Genomic DNA, 22,523 nt, shown 5'->3' with positions numbered 1-22,523 from the left:
TCCTTCCTGCCACAAAACCCACATATTGACTCAATTTTTTCTTTTCTTTCCAATTTGTAACTAACCCTCTAAAACTGAATGATGGGACTGATTTCCTAACTATGCACATGCTTAACTTTATTAAGTAAGAAACAGAATAGTCCATGTTTGCATTTGCAGATACAACCAAACTCCTCACTAGAAGAAATGATAAAATCCATTTTTAATTCAGAACAAAAGCAACAGATTATTTTGTGCCCCTCTGCTGCAGATGTCCCACCTTCAATAGGAAAACAGAGCAACCTAAAAGTCATAGTGGCATTACTATTTATTTTTTTTAGTTAAATTCTGTTAAAACCAGGAAAAAATAAATAAATAAAAAGATAATCAGCCTTTACTAAAAAAATATTGATCCTTGCAATAAGAATGAACAGGTAATAAATGATCCAAAAGAAAAGACACATTAATATATTGTAAACTTGCATCTGTCTCACTTGAGAGAGATTTTTTAAGTGATGATGAAAAGTTACAGCATTAATTGCATTTAAAATATTGCAGAAGCTGTCCTGAACCCTCTAATTCAGTGAATCCCAATTCAACAGCAAAAATACTCAAGCAAAAGAATTCAGCAAGTTGAAGTTCATTGTCTCAGTCTTTCATAGGTCTTAACAACAGCTTTGCATTCTGGTCAAAAAAAAAATAATAAAAAAATCACTAATCAGTCTACATTTATTGGTTGCTGTTTTTAGCATGTAAATACAAGAGCCTTAGCAACACTGAGCTTTCCAAAGCTGTGTACTGCCTGACTTATCATGTTTAGCCTTTTCATGGAATACTGAGTGGCTACAAATATATCAGTATTACAACAGTCTGCCTCCTCTCTAAATTGTGAAAGTATCATCACAAATTTTAATAGAAAATAGAAATAATCTGGAAATGAACACTCCCTCCAGGACCCCACTATAGAGAAGAAATGACTGAGAACTCCTACTGCTATCCCAGTGTTCGTTCTGGGATTAAAGATGAATGCACAAAATAAGGAAGCTATATCATGATTTTAAGAAGTAGGTATAAAAAGAAACAATCCTAGTAACACGTGCTTTTTTTAATACCACCTGTAAACTATCACACATAAATTAAAAGGCTTATAACTGAGAAAACACTGCCCCACAGAAAATCTCACAACATAGTAAATACTTTCAGCTCCTCTGAAGGAAAGGAAAGCAGAACATGTTACAGCCTTCACCAGAATGACCCAGAGCAATGCAACTTCTCAGCTCTAGAAAAACAGCAATGAAGTATAATAATAGCAGAACAGAAACTTAAAGTTTCCATACTAGACTCTCAAATACCCACATGCCATTTATGAAACATATCAGGAAACATGAATTAAAAGCTGTTATGTAAAAATAGCCAAATGCATCCCTGCAGGGCAATCCAGAATCTTGATATTCAGCCAGTATAGCCTGGCATAACTTTAGTAGTTTCTCTGCAACTATGCCAGTTTACACAAAGTGATGGGCAAACAAGGTGTTAATGGATTGGCAAATTGTCAAGACTACACAGGGGAAAAAGCAAGTTAGAAAATATCAACAGAATGTTAGAGGGAAGATCCCTTGAATATTGCTCCTCTTTATCAATTACAGTAAAAAAAAAAATTATCTAGCAAATACAAAAATTGTTCAGTGAATACAGAAGGAGAGGATCTTCAAATTACAAAAAATAGATTATTTCTATTGGTTTGTACTTCATATTTTTTGACTGGAGATTGAAATGCTTTATGAATTACCTGTTACTCTTCTCTTCCAGCTTGTACTCCCTGGCTGTGATGAATTTGTCTCAGGCTTTTTCATCTGGTCACTAAAAGATACAGTATAGACACACACAGATTATATCAGAATATAATGCCCAAAATGCTTCTTTCTTCACATGTGCTTAGTATGAGAGCTGCATATTAATGACTAATTGGAAAAGATTATAAGTTATTTTACTAAGTCAGTAGGGCATCTGCTCATTAAAAATGATCTATAAATACAACTCCCTTCAGTGTGTGTTACAGAAAGCTCCTTCAGAACTATTGACATAATTACACCACAAGAGGTCACCGTTACGGAACACAAAACCTAGAGCAATACTTAACAGTTAAACTGAAAGCTGAACCAAACTGAACTCAGAAAGACCCAGGTTTTCTTCTATCATCAGTTTATTAACTAAATATAAGCTTAAAAACCCAAGTTCATCCATTCGCCAGGACAGTGATTACTTCTGATAGAATTCAAACTTTTAAAAGATCTCATTAGAAGAATTTTTGAAGAATTTGACATCAGTCACCTTCCTATTCCAACTATTCCAAACTGTGCAGGGGTCACTGGTTCTGTTAGTCCAAGAAACACGTTTCTTGTCCATTTTTTTGTAAAGCAACAGCAATGCCACAATTCCTGATGATTATATGGTTAGACTTTCTTTGGCCAGAGGAAACTACCACATACATCTGTGATAAATCTACTGTTTGCCCAGCTACACAGTCAAGCAGCACTGATCTAGAAGAAATACACAAGATACAGACTTTGCTATCAAACAGGAATGTTTCCTCCTTAAAATTCTGCATTAAAGACAAAGATCTTAATCCATGTTTTCTATTCTCACTGTATGTTCAACATAACAGTTCTTATTCCATTTACAGTTCACATACTGGTACAACCTCATCTCCTAAATTTCCTTCCAAAGATAACAGTAACAATGTTACTTCAGCGTTTTTTTTAACCTCTTCATTTAGTTGCAATAAGGCCTCAACTGTTCAAGTGGTTTGCTGGAGTGGTGCCTAAATCCTGTCTGCCCATCCAGACAGAAGATGAAAGTCATCCTGTCAACAGATGGAGACAGAATAAAAGACAAAGCTCTTGTAAGATCAGTTCCCTACCAAAGGTACTGGATAGCTCACACTGATCAGTTCAAAAATTTCCAGGCAATCACATTACTGAGGAACACTTGCATCATCCTGGCTCGCAGCAAACGATGCTTTTTCTTTTAACAGCATGAGGATATAAGTGCTCCAAAATCCAAATGCTTACACCAACTATCTTGAAATTACTTCAGCTCCTACATGGCAATTCCTACTGTTCTGGGGAAGCAATGCTTTAAAAAAAAATAAATAGACAAGTGCTTCCATCTTGACTCTATAATAGACTAACATCTGTAAGAAAGAGGCATTCTACAGCACACATTAAATACAGCTCAGTGTATTAACAGAAGTCAAAATGTGGTTCCATTTATGTGAATACTCTGTCCTACAAACTTTAAAAGTTTAAGAAACTATCCTAAGAGACATCCCTGAAATCAAGACTATAACCTAAGAGGACACCAGATAAGCAAGAGAATAACAATTCCAGTCACCTCATACTAACCCAGCTATATTCAGAAACCATTTTCAGAATTATATGTAGGCATGAGGATATTATTTGCATATAGGAACATGGATGTTTGAGTTTGCTTTCCTCAGAAAAAATGTTCTGTAACTGTATCCAACTGTACCTCTTCCCTGAAAATGTAATTCCACAGGATGAATCCAAGAAACCTCAACACAGAAAATCCTACAAGTTTTGTATGAACTAAAACCAGCTGAGTAAAAAAAAGACAGTGAAGCAAAGGATGTGGTAGTCTGAACACTTATCAGATAAAAAAGCCACATGTAAGACAAAGGATAAGATTATGTCAAAGTTTGAACTGTGTAAAAAATAACTTAGAAAAAAAAAGAAAAGGTTGGTTGGAAACTATTATTTCTTCAACACCAGTATTGACCAGTTTAGAGACCTACAGAATCAGGACAGCAGATTCCTGTTGTGCTGGTATTCACAGAACTATCTATACTTTTGGGAAACGTCCTCAGAAGTTTCATAGTTAAATGGGAATTCTCATAATTTTCAGAAAAAGAGTACACTGAATACATACATAAATGAGAATGAGTGATGGGAAGGCCTACCTTTAGGGAGCATGTACAATATTGTACATATATTTTGTGAGTGATTATAAAATCCCTTTATGTATCCTTACCATGCTGCCAACTCCATTTTAGTTACAAGGACTTTTGCTTCTTGGCTATCATTTCACTTTCATGTCGGCCTGAAACTTGAGCAGCAATATCTTGTTAAGAACTATGCAGCTAAAATGTAATCAACCTACTCAAAAAATAAGTTACCTACTATTGAAGGGAACTGGCATGTCAAGAGAGTGGTTTCCTTGGAAACTAAGTCAATTGGCAGAAATCTGATCATCTGATAAAGGACTCATCAAGAAATCAACTGACAGAGGTTCTGATGATTTACAGAGGGGAAAAAAAACACTTGGTAACTGGATCATCTCTATCCCTCTTATATGAGATCACAGTAGCACCTGTGAGGATCCCTGCTTTCTTGGATGTACAAAGACTATGAGGACTTCCAAAAGGATGGTGAGCCAGCACCACAGTAGCATGCCCATATTTTTCCCTGCTGAAAGAATGCAGAATTAAGAGAAGTGGCATTTATTCAGAAATTCTGCATGTTTAGAGGTTTAACTGCTTGTTCTTGCCATGAGCCTCTTGTTAGTGGTAAATCTGCAAACTCTCAACTCCAGTGGTATTCCAGATGCTTCTAAGAACTGCATTCCAGAGGCAAAAAATTAAGCTGTTTCTCTCCAAAGAAGCTGCACACAACAGCAAGGTCTGATTCACACACAGGTGTAAGATCCCACTAGAGGAACAATGCTTGGGCTCCTTCCTCACATTGTGGGGCCTCAGACATCTGGCAGTTTGGCTACCTATTTACTTGTAATAATAGAGTCTGACAACGGGCCTGAATTCTGGACCACATCTTTCCAGTTAGACCCTTAGCAGGTCCCTGCTACTGTTTTGGTCCAAGAAACTTTGCTTGACAATTGCCTGGGCAGAGACAAGCAGAAATAGGGACATTCCCAGCAAGACTTTGTGTGTGGTAGGGAAGAGTTAAAAATACTTTCACTGTATTAACATAACCTATGACACAGCAGTTGCCTACCAAGTCAGAAACTAACTCTTTTATTTAATTTTTATTAAGTATTAGTACAGATGTAGCCCTGGTGCTCCATCGATTCTGTAGTGATAAGTTTAGAGGGACATGTAGCCTAATGCTAACAAGTTAGTGCTTCTCTACAGAACTGTATCTAGCAAGCACCTTTGATCACTGAGGTAGCAAAGCTCAATAACAAAGAAAAGAGACCATGATATTATTTTCTGAATTGTCAAACTTAAAGGCATTCCCTGTAGACACCTCTCTCCTAATGTTAAGGTTCTTGTAACGCCTACATCTTCTTACAACTTCAGGAGGCAAAACTAGGAAATATGGAAGTGGGAGAAGAGAGAAGCAAAGTAACTGAGACAGTGCAACAAAGGATGAAGAACATGAAGGTCAATTTTCAAAGAGAAGAGTAGGAATAATGGGGAATGAACAAAAGATAAGGGCAAAGGGCATGGAAAAGGCTCTAAGTCCTATACTATCTGCTCATCCAAGTGACAACGTTTCACACACCTTTACTACTCCAGAAACTATGAGCAACTTCCCTTGAACCCACGTAAACTGAACCTGTGGACTCTCTCTTTTGAAGGAGCAATAGGAACTGGGACTGCCCCTTGAATACCAGAATCTGAACGGAGTCCTACAGAGGCAGTGAGCTACTCACATGCAGACAGTGCACAGCACACCCTGAGTAAATGCTGCAAGGAAGCCACACACAGAAGACACTGGCTGCTGTCTGGAAATACATTCACTTTCTGTTTTCAAACAAGAAAATTAAAATGAATTGCTAACTTTGTGATAACAAGATTGTGCAGAGCCCCCTTTCTTTTGCATTTATAGGTATCTCTTGTTCTGTCTCATGTTCTACATGACTGCTTAAAGCAACTTCCTTGGGATGAGGAGGAGGTTGAACACATCAGAAGAACCAAACTGCTTTCCATTGACAGAAATAGAAGGAATATTAGTCATAGCATCCAAGGATTTCATTGAGTCTGACTTAAAAAACCACGATTTTCTCTCAGTTAGCTCCACACAAAACCTTCCAGTAAATCTCAAACATCAGCAACATTTAAACCAGGAAAGGTAACTAGGAAGAGACTTGGAAAAACACACAGGTGTCACCTGCATAAACTACAATTCTACTAATATTTACTGAACATGTTCATATTTTATAAAAATATGAAACAGAACACAGTTTAGTTAGTCCAAAGGCTTGTCTTCAACTACCTCTTTTTAGTGTATCAGAGAAGATATAAAACCAGGAAGTACAGACACTCACAGGAAAACCTCTTCAAGCCTCTTGCTCAAGCAAGCCAGATGTATGAAAAGCACCACTAGGCACAAAGGTGTTCTTTCAGATTAGATCAGAGCTCAGTCCTTCCAACTGTTTCAGGGGATGGGGGCCTCCTCCACCTCTCTGGGTGTGGGGAATCCTGAAACAGATATGCCATTTAGAAAGACTGTTCTTTGAGCTGCTACTGACATGTATATCCAGTATATCTGCACTGTAATCTGGGTTTGTTTTCAATGCCAGCAGTATCCAGGATGGCATCCCTTCTACTGATAAGGATCACTTGGCTATTGAAGCAGTTGTTTACTTTCCTTTCAACAAAATAAAATCTCAAATTCTATATGGACTACAGAGGGAAAAGCTGCAATGATGTGCTGGGAGAACATACACAACTAATAAGTCTCCAAAAAGAACAGTCACAGGAAAATAACTAGTTTTTCCTCTTCTGAGTGCAGGCCATGGGGGAGAAGGAAGAGCTCTTGGCACAAAATCGGTGAGGGTGTCGCAATGCACCCTCCCTTCAGCTATTTATATACATTGGTAAGACTGCTTCTGAGCCTTCTCTTCTCCAGGCTAAACAGTCTCAGCTCTTTCAGCCTTTCCTCACAGAAAAATCTCCATGATCTTAGTAGCTGGATTCTCTCCAGCTGCTCCATATCTCTATTGCACTGAGGAGCTCAGAACTGGACCCAGCATTCCAGAAGTGATGCAGGTTTTCAAGACACGACTGAACAGGGTATGAGATAATGTCATCCAGGCTCCCTTTATCTACAAAAGATGTTTTTTTGAGATCCCTTCCAACTTTAGGTGTTCTATGAGCCTGGTGTCCACCAGGACCATCAGGTCTTCTTCTGCAAAGCTGCCTCCCAGCTGGACAGCCCCCAGCCCTCCAGCTGGTGCCTGGAGTTCCTCCCCAAGTGCAGGACTTTGCACTTGTCTTCATTAAACTGCACAAGGTTCCTGTCTACCCATTTCTCCACCCTGTTGAGGCCCCTCTGGATGGCTTCATGACCCTCTGGCATATGGGACAAGGTGGTGTAAGAACCCCAATTCAAAGGAGGAGTCAGATGTGGTGCTGGAGGCAGTGAGAGAGACTACGACTGATCTCAGATGAGGTTCAGTTACACAGTGCTCAGGAACCACCACATGAGAACATGAGCACTTTCATGTTCAAAGCCACCGTGATTCTTCCACCCTAACTGTTCAGTGACCAGGAAAAAAGAGTTCTAGCTCTAAACCATACTTACTGATTTTAATAACAAGCCATTGCTCTGTAGACTTTGAAAGGAAGTGTAAACAACATTACAGTGTTTTTGCCAAAACAACTAATGGGAACTGTTTTTTAGCTTTTGGCAAAATGAGAAAAATTAGCATTTTACTTCATCATTCACCCTCAGAGACATTAACTTTTCCATATGCCAATTAACATTGCCATTTTTCATTAATCCATTTATTCCTATTTAATTATATAATCCAGACCTTTTATATTGCCAAAAGGACATCAGAATTTGTTTCCTATATTATCATAGAATGATTTGGATTGGAAGGCACCTTGAAGATCATCCAGTTCCAACTCCCTGCATGGGCAGGGACACCTCCCATCAGACCAAGTTGCTCAGAGCCCCATGCAACCTGCCCTTCAACACCTCCAGGGATGGGGCATTCTGTAGTGTCTCTCACTGGTTCAACAGTGGCAAATACATTTTTGTGGGATTTGATGTTTTAAACCAGGTGGTTTCTTCCTGATCCATAACTTATACTCACAAGGAACTATTTTTTTAGACAAAGAATTTACCTTCACTGAGCCACTTGAGAGAATGTGTCCCTATTTTGCTCAACTACCACTGAACTTTCTGCCATGTCATCTCAGGGACAAACAAAAGAGATCCAAACACCATGTGGAAAGAAGAAATAATAGATGTGCTTCAAAGCAAAAAGAATTAATATAACAGTTCAATTTTTAAAGATTGTTTTCCTTTTAGGAAACGTAACGGAAACACAGTAAATGACTTGCAAAAACTTAAATAAATCAAATGATTCAACCAATTACACAAACCTCTAGTCAGTCTTGTTTCTCAGCTACAAAGCTTTTCAAAAGCATGCAAATAATTGAAAAACTGATAATACAGTTGTCCTGAAATTATTTCAGGAATAGTAGGGGATTATATCAGAAGTAACACCACCAGAAAAGACAAAATAAAGGGAATGAAAACTATAATTGAAACTATAACTGAGACCAGTGATATGAGAAAGGATGAACAGTAGAAAGGCAACATAACTTGCAAGAATATGTTGACAAATAGGCCAACTATACTCTGAGTCATCCTAAAGATGAGCAAATAACAATTCCTCTATAAACACAATCATGGCCATGGTCCATTATTTATGTCAGCTCTAGCAATAAAAAAGGACATAATATTCTAGTTACACAGGCTGTTGATGAAGAACTTAATGCACATGTTAAACAGAGAAGAATAGGTGGATTAAAAACCTGCATCCTTATCCTTTTTATTCTTCACACTATTTGCATCTTCTACCTAATATAGAAAATATTAAGGACATTTGTTTCTGATGGGGTATCTTTAAGAAGGCAGACAACTAATAGCCTAATTCCAACCATTAAAAAAAACACCTAGGAATACTGGCCTAAATATATTTGAATCTGAAAACCACAGCACTTTCATCTTCCTCACTTGAATCCTGCAAAAGCATTCTCAGCCTGACAAAAATTAAAGCTAAATCCATTGTTACTATAGTCCTGCCAAGCCTGAATTGGCATTTTTTCTTTACCCCTTGCATGGCATGCTTTCCCATTCTAGAATTACCATTCAATTGGTAATAAAGACGCTCAAGACCTAAATCTTCTGGATGTGGAGACCATTGACCTTCTCCTTAAACTAACAAGTAGAGTGGAAAGAATCCCTTTGGAGCAGGCAGTAAATATGAGCCTGAACTACAATTTCACTTTCACAAGTGAAGAGACTGGAGGCAACAGCTGCCTGCTGCTGTATCCAGAAGTCTATATAAAGCTCTGAAAAAAAGAATTAATTCACTCTAAACTTTATCTCAGTATACTCTAACCCAATACAAAAATAGGCACCTTCTTGGAAGGGCAGGTGTCATACTTTCTTTGGAAAACACTGTAGAAAGCTCTACCTGTGAAAGCTTTCCCATCATTCAACTGTTTCTTAAATTAGTGATCTCAGTAGCTAGTGGCACTGAGGCAGAAATAGCAGGAGCAGCTCTGCTCTGGAGCCAGGCTGGGAGAGTTGGGGTGTTCAGCCTGGAGAAGAGAAGGCTCCAGGGAGACCTTAGAGCACCTTCCAGTGCCTGAAGGGGCTCCAGGAAAGCTGGGGAGGGACTTTGGACAAGGGCAGGGAGGGAGAGGACAAGGGGGAATGGATGAAAACTGGAGGAGTGACAATTGTGGAGTGTGAGGGTGGTGAGAGCCTGGCCCAGGTTGCCCAGGGAAGCTGTGGCTGCCCCATCCATGGCAGTGTTGAAGGGCAGGTTGGATGGGGCTTGTGCAGCCTGGTCTATTGGGAGGTGTCCCTGCCATGCAGGGGTTTGGAACTGGATGGTCTTTAAGGTTCCTTCCAACCCAAACCATCCTATGATGCTATGATTCTATGAACAGAGAAAGATTAGTTAGGAGTGGATTAATTTCCTGTTTCCGTGACTTTGAGAAGTCCAGAAGTTGCCAATATAAGTAACAAGAAAAGACAAATCCTGAAAGAAGTCTGGATAATCTGAAGTAGTATCACCTAAACCATACAAAACCCTAATATTCACACTATATCATTAATTTCAAAATTTCACCCACAGCAAAACAGAATGGGTTTTCCCTTGAGGAAAGAAATCTATCTCCTCAGTAGAAACCCTTCTCTTTGAGGAGACAAGGAATGAGTATTTTGGGCACAGATGTGAAGCTAGTTTAATCAGACAGAAGTGATTTCCAGCATTCCCTTGTCCCCTGCTTTTATAATTTTCTACTGAAGCACTCCAAAACTCTAAAAAGCATAAGAAACTGGTCTTACGGAAGTAGCTGATGAATACCTCTCAAGGATTCTGTTAAACAGTCATTTAATAAGGGCAGCAATGGTGTCAGAAAACGGGGTATAGTCTGTCTTCTTTATAGCATCTTCTTTATAGCATCTATAGCATCTAATTCTTTTGCAGTTATTTATTTAAATCACTTATTTTTAAAAGTCTAGAGCAGGCCACCTGGAAATCAACTGTTTGCCATCAAGCTTTTCCTCACTTAAGGCACCTATATTTGTAAGGAGTCCTGGAATGACATCTAAGCTTTCAGAATATTGAGGAACTGGGAGAAAAAAAAAACAACAATCCATCTTTTCTCACCAGGGAAACTGTTGCTCTTCATCAGCAAATCTGCCATCACTGGTGACACTTCTGTTGAAATATATGAATGCAGGAAACATTTCAGAAGTTTGATTTCTATAGCAATCACAATAGATGGCAAGACACAATGGCTGAAGATGGAAACAAAACTTAGGAACCTTATGATTGTCAAAAATTGCTCCTTGCTTTCCTCGATGAACATATCAATACATTCAAACAGCTTCAATTAATATGCCTATTCTATTCTAAGTAGGTGGTTATCTGAAAAACAGAATTGCAAACAAAAAATAAGTAACTCTTTCCCTCAAAAGCTTCTTTTCTCTTCTTCCCCTCAGTATCTTCATAAAGCAGAAGTGATTTCATTAGAACTGTTCATTCTTTTCATCAGTCCTTGGGACAACAAAAGAATTTGAGATGGTTCTATGAAAGCACGCAAGTCTCTTGCAGGAATGAAATATTTCCCTCCTGTTCTCTTGGAAACAAATGCAATAGCATTAATGGCAGGAATCTGCCATGCAATTTTGACATGTTCTGCAGTTTTATCATGAACAGAAAAAGAACTTGAATAGAAAATATATTTTGGTACATATATAGGGAGTGTGGGAAAAGGGGAGTAAAGAACTCCATGCACCTTCCCCTGCACAAAGTATACTATTCCTATAATCCTCTTGCTTAATTCCTGCAAGGGTTTTAAATCACTGAGACACAGAATTGAGGCAGCTTCCCTGGGCAACCTGGGCCAGGCTCTCACCACCCTCACACTCCACAATTTCCTCCTCATGTCTCACCTCAATCTCCCCTCCTCCAGTTTTCATCCATTTTCCCTTGTCCTCTCCCTCCCCGCCCTTGTCCCAAGCCCCTCCCCAGCTTTCCTGTAGTCAGAACAAGACTGGAAAACATTTTTCTTTATTACCTGAAGGCCAGTAATTTGAGATATAATTTAATGATGGGTGATTCAACTACCTCTAGTACAACACTTCCTGGTTCAAACCTGGATATTAACATTCCATCTTTTATGGTTAGAATCATTAGTGTCTTAGCTCTCATGTTAACATACATGTCAGAAGAGTAAGTAGCAGGTCATAAAGAAATTAAGCCAGCAGAGGTTACAAGAAATCAACCCTGACAAGCTATTCTTAAGTATGCATAATGATCTCTAAAGAATATAAAAATGAAAATATATAATTTTCCCCTTTCAACTTTTATATGTTTTCTAAAACTCCTCTTAAATGGAGAAACCAAAGTGAAAATGTCCCACCCAACTTCATGTTGCAACGAGCAGTATTTTGGTAATAGGCTGGTTTTGCCTGTCCCTAAGTATATTTCAATAAAGAAGCCAGTGATTCTCAAAAATTATCAAGGTAATCAAGGTAAATAAATGACATTCTGTGGTTCAGGCTACCAGTAAATGATGAAGGCTCATGATGCCATATGAAAGGGTGACTGCAAAAAGCACCAGCAACAAAAACCCAAAACCAAAAACTTGAGTTCTGAAGCTCATAAAGGAGAGGTATCTAATTTTGAACAGATAGTAAGGGTGTATAATGACAGAACTGTTCAATCATGCCTGCTTTTAAAATTATTATTCAGAAGGTTGATCATTCTTTTCAATTAGAAAAAGTATCAACCAACTCCTTCTTATTAGATGCTTGGACACCATCAACTAATGAACCATTTCAACTGTAACACTGAAGTACTTCATAACATACCTTTACTAAATAAGTAAAATTACAGTAACTTAAGTATCATACTTAATTATGATAATTCATACAGTCTTTGCCCAAATAAGTCTTTTGGGTCACTGATTTTAATGGGAGAAAATTATTTTGCACTGAAGCTTTCTCCTTGGGACTTTACTTACTACCCTCACTCACAATTTTTTATCACTAAGCTTATTTTCTCAGTTTCACTCCCTCCATACTCAGGGAGCTTCTTATTTTCTCCAAAAAGTCTCTAGTCTTTCAGAATCTTTTGCTGTTTGTTTTTTTTTCACATCCTGCTTTCAGCTTAAGATAAGAGTGCCATGATAGCTCTGCTATGTATCATTTGCTTTAGCAACCTCAGTAGACAACATTCTCTAAACTATTCAGTATTATCAAGTCTGTAAATGAAAGGTGATACATTTTATAAAATTAATAACATACTCCTTAATATCAAAGGTGCTTAGGAAAAAAAAATCATCACCTTGATTGTTCTTAAGCATAAAAACATGTTAGAAAGATGATATCTAGTGGCAAGCATTTATATTTAAAAGTGACCAAGTGTTTAGAGGATGTGTTCTGAAAATAAACTGCTATTCATTCTTTGTTGCAGAGACTGTCAGGTCTGTCAATGTTATTAGCACAAAATGCTTGTTTGTCCAAATACTAACACAGCAACTGATCCCTCCACTGAACCTAGAGCCACAGACCCAGGTTCAGTCAAAAGAGACTGTGCCTGTGAGTCTCATTGATCTCTTATATCTGTTTGGTCATTTAAAACAACCAAGAAAACTAAACCAAAGTCACAAAATATTCTGCCTCTACTGCCAAAGAGTTTAATCCTGGGTTTTGTATGATCACATATTTTCCCAGCACCAGAACTGAATACCATCTGTAGAGCTGAGGAGAGAATGTGCAGCACCTTAAAACAACAGGCTTGAACAGCAAAAGAAAGCACATTGAATTTAATTTTGGGTATTCTATACACAATTATTAAGAGACTCAGTTTTGAAATATTAATGATCAAGCAAAATTAAAGCTATTTCCTATCAAGCAACTTCCAACCAACAATTTTTTGACAAATTTTTAGAAACTTTTAGAAACAAGAACAGAAGTGCAAAGATATTTTTTTTCCTAAGAATGTAAAGATAGCTTTGTTTTAATGTATAAATCTTGCAATTTTCAAATTCCACCAATTTTAAACGTTTTGATACTTGCATCATCGAGTATTTAGGAAGAGGGTGCTGGGAAGGAGCACATTACTATCCAGGAGCAATACTGACCTTCCTCTTCTCAGTTGAAATAAAACTTCTCCTGCTGTCCCTTTTAGGAAGTCTTCCCTCTCCGATCTGCTGATACACTCGTTACAAATTAATTGTCGACTTTCCTCATTAAATGGTGTGTTTGACCTGTGCTCTGCTAAGCAGTTATCATTACTGCTGCATAGATTATTTATCATAGCTGGTTCTTCAGACTCTGGCTTCTCTTCATCTGAAAGAGCCAAAGAGAACACATGATGTAGAAGTGTTCTCACACAACAAATACAGGCAACCAAGCTCAAAATGAATCAGTTTGTCCTGTTACATTATCAAACCTTGCTTCTATCAACTGAAAAGGTGAGAAAGCTTCAGACTATTTAAGGCAAAGTAGTCAGTGCCTTCTTCTGAACATCATTTCTTAAAGTCTTTTGGCTTTGTGCTTTAACATTTTCATCTTTCATCTCTTTTTTTAATTTCCATTGTCATAGAACCACAGAATGTCTGGGGCTGGAAGGGACCTCTAAAGCTCATCTAGTCCAGCCCCCTGCAGTGCACAGGGACCTTTTTGACTAGATCAGGTTGCCGAGAGCCTCCTCAAGCCTGACTTTGAATGTCTCCAGGGATGGGGCCTCCACCACCTCTCTGGGCAACCTGTTCCAGTGCTTCACCACCTTCAGTGTAAAGAACTCCTTCCTGATACCCAATCTGAATCTGCCCTGCTCTAGTTTAAGGCCAATGCCCCTTGTCTTCTCCCTCCCTGCCCTTTTCCAAAGCCCCTCCCCAGCTTTCCTGGAGCCCCTTCAGGCACTGGAAGGTGCTCTCAGGTCTCCCTGGAGCCTTCTCTTCTCCAGGCTGAACACCCCAACTCTCCCAGCCTGTCTCCAGAGCAGAGCTGCTCCAGCCCAAGGATCATCTTCATGGCCCTTCTCTGGACTCATCCCAAGAGGCCCATGTCCCTCTTGTATTGAGGGCTCCAGAGCTGAACACAGGTGGAGTCTTATAAGAGCAGAGGGGCAAAGATGGGTGGATTGTACCTTGTGAAAAAACTGATCATATTTCACTCAAGAAAAGGCAGCTGTTAGCCCTGCACCTTGGGATGTACACGTGACAAGAACCGGCCCAAGACACTGAAATGTAAACATCTGCACAATCCTCAAATGGGAGGAAGAGGCAAACTCAGGCAATAACTACATTAGGTTCTCAACCTCTCTAATTAGTAACATCAACTTATTAAGGCTAATGGATTAAACTATGTATAAGGGTACATTATATAATATTATATAATACATATTTATAGAATATGTACATAAAAACGAAGTAAAGTTTAATACTTTTTGTATAAGACTTACTTTGCAATAAGGTAAAAACTGAGATACTCAGTTTATCATGTAAAGTACCAGGCCTAGGCTGTGTAAGAATTGTCATTATTATCTTTAATGAAGACTCATTTGTAGAGTTCCAGCACATTTTATTATGAGCCAATGTGCAGGAAACCAAGATGTCATTTCCCATCTGCAAGAAAACTGCTTCTAAATCTCATGCTTAGCAACCTTTATTAAGTCTCCTCTAATGAAACTCTTAACAACAAATACAATGCAGTTACAGGCCTGTCAGGGCATCATTCCTTTTTACTCCTCCTTTTATGCTCAATAATCCATTGGGGAATCTCTTTAGATGATGCCATCTCATTACCTTTTTAAGCACTCCAGCATTTAATGTTAATTTTACCCATTGAAGAAAACTTTCAGTAAAAATTCCAATACTTAGAAACCTATAGGAAATAAAGGCACCTGTGTAATTTTCAACTTACTTTCAGAAGTGAGAGCCATTAGAATTTTTGGAAATCACATTATCAAAACTGCCTTAAAGTCAGTTAAATATTTTTTAAAAATTAATTTGAAAGGACATGCAGGCCCATTAATATAATAAATAATGCAATTAACAATATTAAAACCCATCATGCATTAAAACCCACCTAGTGATTTATCTAGGAAATAATGTGCATGAAAACGTTCTTACTCTGATTAGGAGGAACCATTTTAGCAGAAGGGAAGTTTCCCTCAGAAATTCTTCTAAATAAACCTGCCCGAGCGCTGCTGGCTTTTCTAACCCCTGCAGCATCTGCAGGAGGCTTTGGAAGGAAAATGGAAGAAGCTTCATCTTCTGCAAAAGTGACTAGTATTGGTTTCTGTGACAAAGACAAAGACAATGTTTTAAGAAAAGCATGGATAATGTCAGTCTCCTATAACCAAAAAAGTTTTAAAAATCAAATTACTTCTACAAATTATTTCTCCCCCTCTACTCTGCCCTGGTGAGGCGACAGCTGGAGTGTTGTGTCCAGTTATGGGCCCCCCAGTTCAAGAGAGACAGGGAACTGCTGGAGAGAGTCCAGGGGAGGGTGACAAAGATGCCAGGGGGGTTGGAGCATCTCCCTGCTGAGGAAAGGCTGAGGGAGCTGGGGCTGTTCAGCCTGGAGAAGAGAAGGCTGAGGGGAGACCTGATCACTGCCTACACGTGTCTGAGGGTGGGTGCAGGAGGATGGAGCCAGACTCTGCTCAGCAGTGCCCAGGAACAGGACGAGGGGCAACGGGCACAAGCTCCTGGAACATGGGAAGTGCCCCTGAAAGATTAGGAGAAACTGAGGGTGAGGGTGACAGAGCCCTGGGACAGGCTGCCCAGGGGGCTGTGGAGTCCCCTTCTCTGGAGATATTCAAACCCCCTGGATGCAGCCCTATGGGATGTGCTCCAGGGGGTCCTGCTGGAGTAGGGGTTGGACTGGATGATCCTTGGAGGTCCCTTCCAACTCCAGCAATTCTGTGACTCTGTGAAGGGTTAAGCCCAGAATAGAACAGGTAAGAGTTAAATAGGTTTGCTTATAAAGAATTTCTAATTTTCATATCCAGACCCTAATGACACCATTGCACTAATCAAGGCAGATACCTATACCATTAGCACCAGAGAAAGTAATTTAAAAGTAAACATTCATGGGTGTAGAAAACAAAAATTAGCCTGAGTGGAGCAACTGAAGCTCAGAGTTAATTACTTTCCTCATATGCTTTTAAAATCATCTGCAGTATGCCTATTTGTGAAAAAAATGTTGTCCCAAAGACCTGTACTAGCAGTTCTAGAGGCACATCTATATGACCTGGTTTTGAGCACTAAAGCAGTATTTCCAGGTTGCTCTCAGCAACCTGGCTGGTGGGAGGTGTCCCTGCCCATGCAGGGGGGTTGGAACTAGATGATCTTGAAGGTCCCTTCCAACCCAAACCATTCCGTGATTCAATGAAAAGGCAGTTTTTGCATTGGTCTTAACAGTAGTTTTCTTTAGGCTTTTTCCCCTCTCACACACAAGTAAGTGAAAATCTAACACGAGCATTTAAATCCAACTGTAGATATATTTAATCTAAATCTAAGTATGGTCAGAATTCTTTCACTTGATTCATATAAACACAGTCCCTTATCAAAATTACTGAAGTATAACATGTCTTGGAACTTTTGTCTCCTAATTTCCTAAAGACTGCCACATTTAGATCACTGTCTTTAAGAAACAATATACACACAAGCATACTTACTTCTTTTAGCAGGCTCTGTTCCCTCAGGTACTAAATGATCATGACAATCTTATATTTAAAGATTAAATAAATAAATAAATAATGAAAAAAACCCCTGAAAAAGCAGATACACTTACAAATTAAAAACAATTCAAAAATTTCACACAGGGGAAAGAGAAGTTCTCACAAGCACCTCTATCTGTTTTTTAAATAAACTGTAATCATTACATTTTATAGATATGTAACTCAAATAGAAAGCACAATCAACCTAATTACTTTCAAGCTATTGATCACAGAACCACAGAATAGTGGAAGTGACCTCTGAAGGTCATCTTGCCAAACCCCCCTACTGACAATTGCCCAGGACCATATCCAGGTAGCTTTTGAAGATACTCAAGGATGGAGACTACACAGTCTCCCTGGGCAACCTATGCCAAGGCTTCATCACCCTCACAGGGGAAGAAGTATGTCCTGAAGTTCAGAGGGGACCTCCTGTGTTTCAGTCTGTGTCCATTGCCTCTGGTTCTGTCACTGAGAAGAGCCTGGCCCCATCCTCTCTGCACCCTCCCTTCAGGTATCCATATACATGGATAAGATCCCCACTGAGCCTTCTCCAGGCTGCATGGTCCCAGCTCTCTCAACATTGCTCCACCTTTGTGGCCCTTCATTGTCCTCTCTCCAGTTGCTCCATGCCTCTCTTGTACTGGGAAGCCCAGAACTGGACCTAGCACTGGGCCCTCCCTTACATCTTCTGATTCTTCTTAATGTCACATAGAATTACAACGCAATCTAGCAACATTTAAATAGCTTAAATGATTGTCATACTTCTTTGGGGGAAAAAAATGACAAAACCAACTTAGTGAGTCTCAGATTAACATTACAACAGGCTTCCATTTCTCCCCAACCTATTTAAGCCATATCTTCTCCTAACAATACTTTTCTGTCAGTATTGCAGGAGTTATTTCCAGAGTACTCACATGGTCCAGTGGGCTCAGACGTACACTAGGCACTGGTCTTGATTCAGCCACATCAAAACTGGATGCATGAAGACAAGCATAAAGAAATTAAACATAACATGAATAAAGAAGACCCAATGTTGTGTGGTGGTGTTTGGCTTTTTGGTTGTTTTTTAATTGCATGCTTCTTCTCTTTGCAAATGGATAATGAGGAAGAAAGGAAGAGTGACAGAGCACTTTATGTTACCACTCTTAATCCATAAATGCTATTTAACTTTGATATCCAGGAATTCAGTAGCATCAAGTGAGAAGAATTACAAGATTGCCACCACACCTGCCATGGTACACTTTATTTCATACACATCTCTAATAATTCTAATTCAAATCTGTATGAGCCTAAATTCATGCACAAACCCAACTGTGGTTAGTGCCCAAACTCCCTGACAAAAGCAGAAACCTCAGGTTTGTGCAGGTCTGAGCCTGCTCCTGCCCACGCACAGGATAAGCACACACACAGCAACCACAGGTGTTGGGCAGAGTGATCCCACTACCTGGTGGCCAGCAAACAATCAAGTCACTCTCAGGCTCCTGCCTTCTGTAGGGGCACAACACTCTGCAGTAAACATGGGATAGGTGCAGGGCCTGAAGTCATGCTGCCATGAAATCAGCATGGACACTGACTTCCCCCTATGGCCATTCCAACCCATTGCAGCTTCCTTCTTGGAATGCCTAACACCAAGCATTACAAATGCAGCTACTATCTCCTCCCTACAGTCGCTACAGAACTGATATAAAAGGAGGGCTAAAAAGTTACTGGGAAAATGGTAAAAAGCCCAACATATACATTTTTTTCTCTGTTGTCACAAGAGACAGATCTATCGAGCTCTGTGAATTATATTAAGTAAGAAAATCCTACAAATAAATTATTTTGGATTAGTATAAACTTTGTTTAAAAATTAGCATTTCATACTTAAAGGCCTAAAATTTTATGTTGTAAGATCTGAAAAAGCTGTGAAAAAAGATCTAGCATACAGTTTATATGGAAACATGCAAGCTTTCACAGTTTCTAGGGAAAAGTTGAAGACTCTCAATTAAAAGCCTTCATTGTCTCAAGAAAAAGGTGAGCTACAGACATTTTTCCTATGCTACTCTCCACATACCAAACTAATGTAATGACTGCCTCTGGAAGCTCTAATCCACAGGAACTTCTTGGACATGTAGATTAGCACCAGGAATATGGATCATTAGAAGAAGGCAAAGGATGTGATTAGGAATACGGATTAACACGGGGGAAAAAAATCACTGGAAACACAATGACAGAATCAAATACCTGGCTGCTAAAGGATATTTTTAAAAAAAAATCTTAAAGCCACAGTACCTAAAAACTGAAGGGGGTCTATTTTGAGGAGCTCCTGAGGATCCAGATCCAAAAAGTTTCCTTTGATCCTCTGTAGGTGTAAATGGTCTCCGAGTTCCCAGCGTTCGTAGAAAATTTCTGGCTTCATTTATAATCTCAGAGTGGGTCTTCTGCCTTGGCATGGAAAGGCTGCAGGATGGTTCTGCCTTTGAAGGCTGCATTCCTCTGCAAAGTAGTGCACAGGAAGAACACCGTAGAAAATATATATGGAACGTACTAAATATAAATAAATAACTAAATATAAATTACAAGCCATTCATTCATCAGTGTTTATGCTAGTGCAGTGTAGTGAAGAAAGGTATTATCACAAGATCCTAGATGGTGGGGAGGTAGTGGAAAACAAGGCTCACTGGTACTGCATTTTGCTCTCTGGTCCTCAGGTCTGCAGGAAACACCAAAGAGCAGAAAGCATCTGACAGAGGACCTACAGTTTTTTAGAGGGAGCTAAAATACATCACAGTCAGGACCCTTGTGCTTTCTGGGCCAAACAAGGTGCTCTCCAATACTACAGAAAATCTGTTTCATAGAATCATTGAATGGTTTGGGTTGGAAGGGACCTTCAAGATCATCCAGTTCCAACCCCTCTGCGTGGGCAGGGACACCTCCCACCAGCCCAGGCTGCTCCAAGCCCCATCCAACCTGCCCTTCAACACTGCCAGGGATGGGGCAGCCACAGCTTCCCTGGGCAACCTGGGCCAGGCTCTCACCACCCTCACACCCAACAATTTCCTCCTCATGTCCAACCTCAATCTTGCCTCTTCCAGTTTTCATCCATCCCCCTTGTCCTCTCCCTCCCTGCCCTTGTCCCAAGCCCCTCCCCAGCTTTCCTGGAGCCCCTTCAGGCACTGGAAGCTGCTCTAAGGTCTCCCTGGAGCCTTCTCTTCTCCAGGCTGAACAGCCCAACTCTCCCAGCCTGTCTCCAGAGCAGAGCTGCTCCAGCCCAAGGATCATCTCTGTGGCCTCCCCTGGACCCTCTCCAACAGCTCCATGTCTTTCCTGTGCTGAGGGCACTAGAACTGGACACAGCTCTCGAGGTGGGGTCTGACCAGAGCAGAGCAGAGGGGCAGAAACACCTCCCTGGTCCTGCTGGCTACACTTCTGATGCATCCCAGGATGTGGTTGGCCCTCTGGGTGTTTCTTAACACTTCATTACTTATACAGCATCATAACCAAAATAGGAATTCAATAATATGATAAAGAGACACTTTAATTCCAATGCATTTAGAACATACAAGTTATTGACCTTACCAAGGGCAGCTTCATCATAAGTCAGAGCTATTGTTAGGAGGAACTGAAGCACAGTTACCAGAAATTGATAAGCAGAGATGAGAAAGAATAGGCAACCCACTTTTAAATGGAAACACCTTCCCAGCCCACCCCCAAGCACATGCAAAGAAAGATAACACTAATGTAAGAGAAATTATCAACCCAAACTTTCAGTCAGTGTTCTGTCCTACTGCATCTTCTAGCAAATGCAGCAGGCAGTGAAAGAAAGACTTTCTTTACCATCTCCTCAGCCCCCTCCCAAAATCAATCACTATCCTGTTGCAGATCTCTGTACATACCATCCTTGCCATTTTACAGCAAACTCACCATTAGCCTTAAACCACCCAAAATCCCTCTTCTGCTTTTTAAACGTACCTAAAAAGAAAATCATGTTTCTGCACTGTCTTTGGCTCAGCCAATTTGGTAACTTCTATTCTCTCACATGGTTAATGACAATGAAACAACAGTAGATCAGGCACTGCCATCTTGGTTGCTTCTAAACTACAGAGAAAACTCTATTTCTCTAGTTTCTTAGTTCACTTCCTCCTCCTGTTCCATTTCCAACTGCCTCTTCTGTTCTCTCTTGCAGAGCCTTTAGATTCTGGCTACGTTTCTTTAATTATACACAATCCAACCCCTTCAGCTAAACTACCCAAGATAAAACTGGATGCTGAGGAGCAGAGTGCCAACCTCTTCACTAAAAGATGCAGAACTACAAAACACAGGAACAGCTCAGAAGCCTGAACCTGTCCATGTTTTCAACCCTTCTGATTACCTCCCCATCCATGACGTTTCTTCACTGTCACTGACTTTGGCTCTCTGTGCTCCTTACTCTTCCCCCTATTACAACATGATTTCCAAGAGCTAAGTGAGGAATTCCACTGCAGCAGTTTGTTTGGAGCAATTATTGATATTCCTGAATGACTAGAGAAGGTTGATTATCATTCCCTGTTCTTTCAGCTACTCAAGAGTGAAGATTTTGACTTTTAAGTGGAAGGCCTTTTGTGTAGGCTGTGTGTCTGATCCAGTTACTATCCAGCATACATGGAAACAATAGCTGTGAATAAACACTAAGAGATAATCAACATGATTCTACAGGTCATAAATTTGAATTAATACATATTTCTTCTTTTCTGGCCTATATATTTTCATCCACTATGCTAAAATTTAAAAGAAATCTTCTCAACTAATCTAATATCTTACATTTAACTTCTGAAGGACACCATTTTATTTCCTTCTCAAAAATCTCTGTGCTCTGACATTGAAATGTGTCTTTCGTGGGATTTATGTACATGTTCTTCACAGTTAAACTAAGAAGCTTAATTAGGTAAGTCCTTCCATTTGGGCAGTGTTAGTTACCCTTCCAATCCACCAAAACCCAATTTTTAACCATTTACGCTGCAAAGGGAACCTGTGGCTTGGTTTGAATGCTTGCCTGAGCTCCCTGCTGCATTGCTTCATTAGCAGAGAGGTTGGACATTAGGAAGAAGTTCTTCAGAACAGGTTGCCCAGAGAGGTGGTGGAGGCCCCATCCCTGGAGACATTCCAGGTCAGGCTTGATGGGGCTCTGAGCAACCTGATCTAGTGTGAGATGTCCCTGCTTATTGTAGGGGGTTGGGCTAGAGGACCTTTAGAGGTCCCTTCCAACCCAAGACATTCGATGATTCTTAGAAAAAACCAAGAAGTAAGAACAAAGTTACAAGAACTTGTGCCTG

The 22,523-nt window shown here is 39.8% G+C and overlaps 1 protein-coding gene across 1 annotated transcript in view; it reads right to left on the bottom strand.

The window, feature by feature from the left end:
* Positions 1-19,664, bottom strand: part of ARMC2 (armadillo repeat containing 2) — a 56,867-nt gene extending 37,203 nt beyond the window's left edge. Inside the window, exons 1-6 of the mRNA XM_010004351.1 lie at positions 19,505-19,664; positions 18,147-18,220; positions 15,638-15,806; positions 13,643-13,850; positions 10,660-10,710; positions 1,769-1,839 (exon numbers count right to left, since the gene is read on the bottom strand). Of these exons, the coding sequence (XP_010002653.1) occupies positions 1,769-1,839; positions 10,660-10,710; positions 13,643-13,850; positions 15,638-15,806; positions 18,147-18,220; positions 19,505-19,664 (733 nt within the window). The remainder of the gene's footprint in view (positions 1-1,768; positions 1,840-10,659; positions 10,711-13,642; positions 13,851-15,637; positions 15,807-18,146; positions 18,221-19,504) is intronic.
* Positions 19,665-22,523: the final 2,859 nt, after the last annotated feature.

The sequence above is a fragment of the Chaetura pelagica genome, unplaced genomic scaffold, assembly GCF_000747805.2.
Source record: "Chaetura pelagica isolate M959 unplaced genomic scaffold, ChaPel_1.0 scaffold118, whole genome shotgun sequence".
In the NCBI taxonomy this organism is placed as follows: Eukaryota; Metazoa; Chordata; class Aves; order Apodiformes; family Apodidae; genus Chaetura; species Chaetura pelagica.
Note: the sequence above shows the minus strand (reverse complement) of the source record. Positions and strands in the feature narration are given on the sequence as shown.